This window comes from Chelon labrosus (assembly GCF_963514085.1).
Source record: "Chelon labrosus genome assembly, chromosome: 1".
Classification (NCBI taxonomy): Eukaryota; Metazoa; Chordata; class Actinopteri; order Mugiliformes; family Mugilidae; genus Chelon; species Chelon labrosus.
The window spans coordinates 25,781,771-25,785,302 of record NC_140337.1 but is presented as its reverse complement, the minus strand read 5'-3'; the positions used below and the strand labels follow the sequence as shown (position 1 = coordinate 25,785,302).

The 3,532-nt window shown below is 42.9% G+C and overlaps 1 protein-coding gene across 1 annotated transcript; it reads left to right on the top strand.

Annotated features, from left to right (window-relative positions):
• On the top strand, nt 1-1,665 carry LOC311491951 (tripartite motif-containing protein 16-like; the record flags this gene model as incomplete). Its single annotated transcript, XM_084550037.1, has 1 exon — nt 1-1,665. One exon carries the CDS (start codon nt 1-3, stop codon nt 1,663-1,665), a length of 1,665 nt encoding a protein of 554 aa, XP_084406163.1.
• Nucleotides 1,666-3,532: the final 1,867 nt, after the last annotated feature.

Genomic DNA, 3,532 nt, shown 5'->3' with positions numbered 1-3,532 from the left:
ATGGAGCAGAAAGGAGTTCAGCTGGACAGAGAAACCTTCTCTTGTTCCATCTGTCTGGATCTACTGAAGGATCCCGTGGCTATTCCCTGTGGACACAGCTACTGCATGAAGTGTATTAAAAGCCGCTGGGATGGAGAAGACCAGAAGGGAATCTACAGCTGCCCTCAGTGCAGGAAGACTGTCATACCGAGGCCTGTCCTGGAGACAAACACCATCATAGCAGAGTTAGTGGAGCAGCTGAAGAAGACTGGACTCCAAGCTGCTCCAGCTGATCACTGCTATGCTGGACCTGAAGATGTGGCCTGTGATGTCTGCACTGGAAGGAAGCGGAAAGCCTTCAAGTCCTGTCTGGTCTGTCTGGCCTCTTACTGTGAGAAACACCTCCAACCTCACTATGATGCAGCTCCATTAAAGAAACACAAGCTGGTGGAGCCCTCCAAGAAGCTCCAGGAGAACATCTGCTCTCATCATGATGAGGTGATGAAGATTTTCTGTCGTACTGATCAGCAGACTATCTGTTATCTCTGTGCAATGGATGAACATAAAGGACATGAAGCTGTACCAGCTGCAGCAGAAAGGACTGAGAAGCAGAAGGAGGTAGAGGTGATGCTACAAAATATTCTGCAGGGAATCCAGGAGAGAAAGAAAGATGTGGAGCTGCTTGGACAGGAGCTGAAGGCCATCAATGGCTCTGCTGATAAAACAGTGGAGAACAGTCAGGAGATCTTCACTGAGATGATCCGTCTCATCCAGAAAACAAGCTCTGATGTGGAGCAGCTGGTCAGATCCCAGCAGGAAACTGAAAAGAGTCGAGTCAAAGATCTTCAGGAGAAGCTGGAGCAGGAGATGACTGAGCTGGAGAGGAAAGGCTCCGAGCTGAAGCAGCTCTTAAACACAGAGGATCACAACCAGTTTCTACACAACTACCCCTCACTGCCACCACCCATTGAGTCTACACACTCATCCAGCATCAAGATTCGTCCTCTGAGAAACTTTGATGACGTGAAAGCAGCTGTGACAGAGACCAGAGAGAAACTACAGGACATTCTGAGAGAGACGTGGACAAACATCTCACTGACAGTGACTGAAGTGGATGTTTTACTGCCACAACCAGAGCCAACGACCAGAGATGAATTCTTGAAATATTCATGTGAAATCACACTGGATCCAAACACAGCAAACACAAAGCTGTTATTATCTGAGGGGAACAGAAAAGTAACATTAATGAATCAACAACAGTCTTATTCTGATCATCCAGAAAGATTCACTGTTTCTCCTCAGGTCCTGAGTAGAGAGAGTCTGACTGGACGTTGTTACTGGGAGGTGGAGTGGAGAGGAGGAGGAGTTTATGTAGCAGTCGCATACAAGAATATCAGCAGAGCAGGAAGCTCAGATGAATGCTCATTTGGATCAAATGACAAATCTTGGTCATTATATTGTTACACAAATAGCTATGTATTTTACTACAACAAAGTCTCTACTGACGTCTCAGGTCCTGATTCCTCCAGAGTAGGAGTGTACCTGGATCACAGAGCAGGTATTCTGTCTTTCTACAGCGTTTCTGAAACCATGACTCTCCTCCACAGAGTCCAGACCAAATTCACTCAGCCTCTCTGTGCTGGACTTCTTCCGTTTCATTCTGCTGAGTTGATTAAAGTCAAATAGACAGAAGTCACTTCAGGGACAGTTGGTTAAAATGTGTCTTTTAGTCTCCTGGTGATTTGGTCTCCATCGTTGTAGCTGAGAGCTCATTGTTCTTCACTGCACAGAGATCAGCTGTCAATCACACTTTCTGGGCGGTACTTTGACGTCTCCTGGTTTGTTGTTTGCTTGATGTTGGACTTTGTTTGGGTGGCGCTCCTTCCTGTGTCTGTTTAGCCACAGAGGCTCTCCCTGCTCACCATGACTTTGATTCAGCTAAACTGAGATTTGTCCACATGAAAATCTAAACTTGTCTGTGCTCTAAAGGTCTCATGAATATTTGTGTTGATGTGAAATGAACTGGATTGATTGGATTCAAACATCCAGAGCTCATGTTGTCATAGAAACTGAGTCAACGCTTAAATTCAAATAAACATCTGGATTATGGCTGATACACATGTGTTGAGAAGTAGACTCTTACTTTCACACTGTCATTCTACACACACACAAACAACAAACACACTGCCCACATGGTGACAGATAGATGACTTTCAACTAAATATAAAGAGACTTTAAAAGAATGATTGTGCTGCCCTGGCAGAGCGTTGACTGTAGCAATGCTGTAGACAGACAGTTAACAATCGCAAGTCCTCCAATAAACACACAGCCTTGACTTTTATGGTGTTTTAAAGCAACACTAAAGAAGTTTTCCTCTTCGGTCCCCCTACTGGTTGGAAGTGTAATTGTCCATTACTTCCGTCGTAAATAAGTAAGCCTACTGCATCCTACTGTCGCAGGCACGTTATTTGTTTATGCAGAACCGGCTTTGGAAACAATCAACGATATCGAAGGATGTCCAGTGACAAGGTAGAGTAGGTTGCATGATTTTACGAAAGTATGATGTATTGCAACATTAGAATGAAGTAAAACAAAATAATGACATTGCTTGCTATTTTTATTTCTGTGTGAAACTGTAAATTTGAAACGGCAGATTAGCAATAGCCAGATAGGTTTACATAAGGATGAAAAATAAAGAAACGTATTGCCTAACAGTTTAGCATGTAATAGCCATTTGCATTGTCTGTGAAAATCTTGTGAATGTTGTTGAAAAAAGTTTCAGAGACCGTTGTGAACTAAGAATCAACAACTTTGGGAACGATCAAACATTTGGGGTTATTTTGGCAGTTATTGTCTTAGCTTGCAGTGATAGTTACAGCGATATTTAGCTTAGCGATAGTTACGTACAATAGCGAACACCTTAGCTAACATGAGCCATAGCGATAGTTACATATTAGCACAATAGCTAACGCCTTAGCTAAGATGAGCCGAAAAAATAATTGACAATGTATTGTACACCGATGCACACTGTTTGAAAAAAAGATTACCGGTATTACTTACAAGTCCAGCAGCAGCAAAGCCAAGTCGCCATCGAGTATGAGCCGGTCCGATATTCACTCTCGTTTTAGCTCTTTCTTTATCATGCTCTCGTTTTCTTTTCTTCGCCTCATCGGACAGTACACTCCTCCTTTTCTTTGCAGGCTCTGTCATGAAGCTGGTATCTTCCACACACCTGCTGAGTGTTCTCTCACTGATCTGATTCACTCTCTCACTGATTTGAGCCTCAACCTACCGGATTTTGTAGCCGCGTTGCCGTAAAGCAGGTCAAATTTGTAGTCTTTTTAGAACTACAAAAACGCTACCCGACGAAGCAAAGTTACATAGTGCGGTTACAGCCAATAGAGGGCCGCAAAGCGATTACAGAATTGGCTTTCACCCAGTTTTGAGGTGATAAATCACTGAAACTATTTTTTGAAACATTATTTTAAGGTACTAAAAACTCTTTAGTGTTGCTTTAATAAAAACTTGTTGATTAATTTGTTTGGAAAATTAA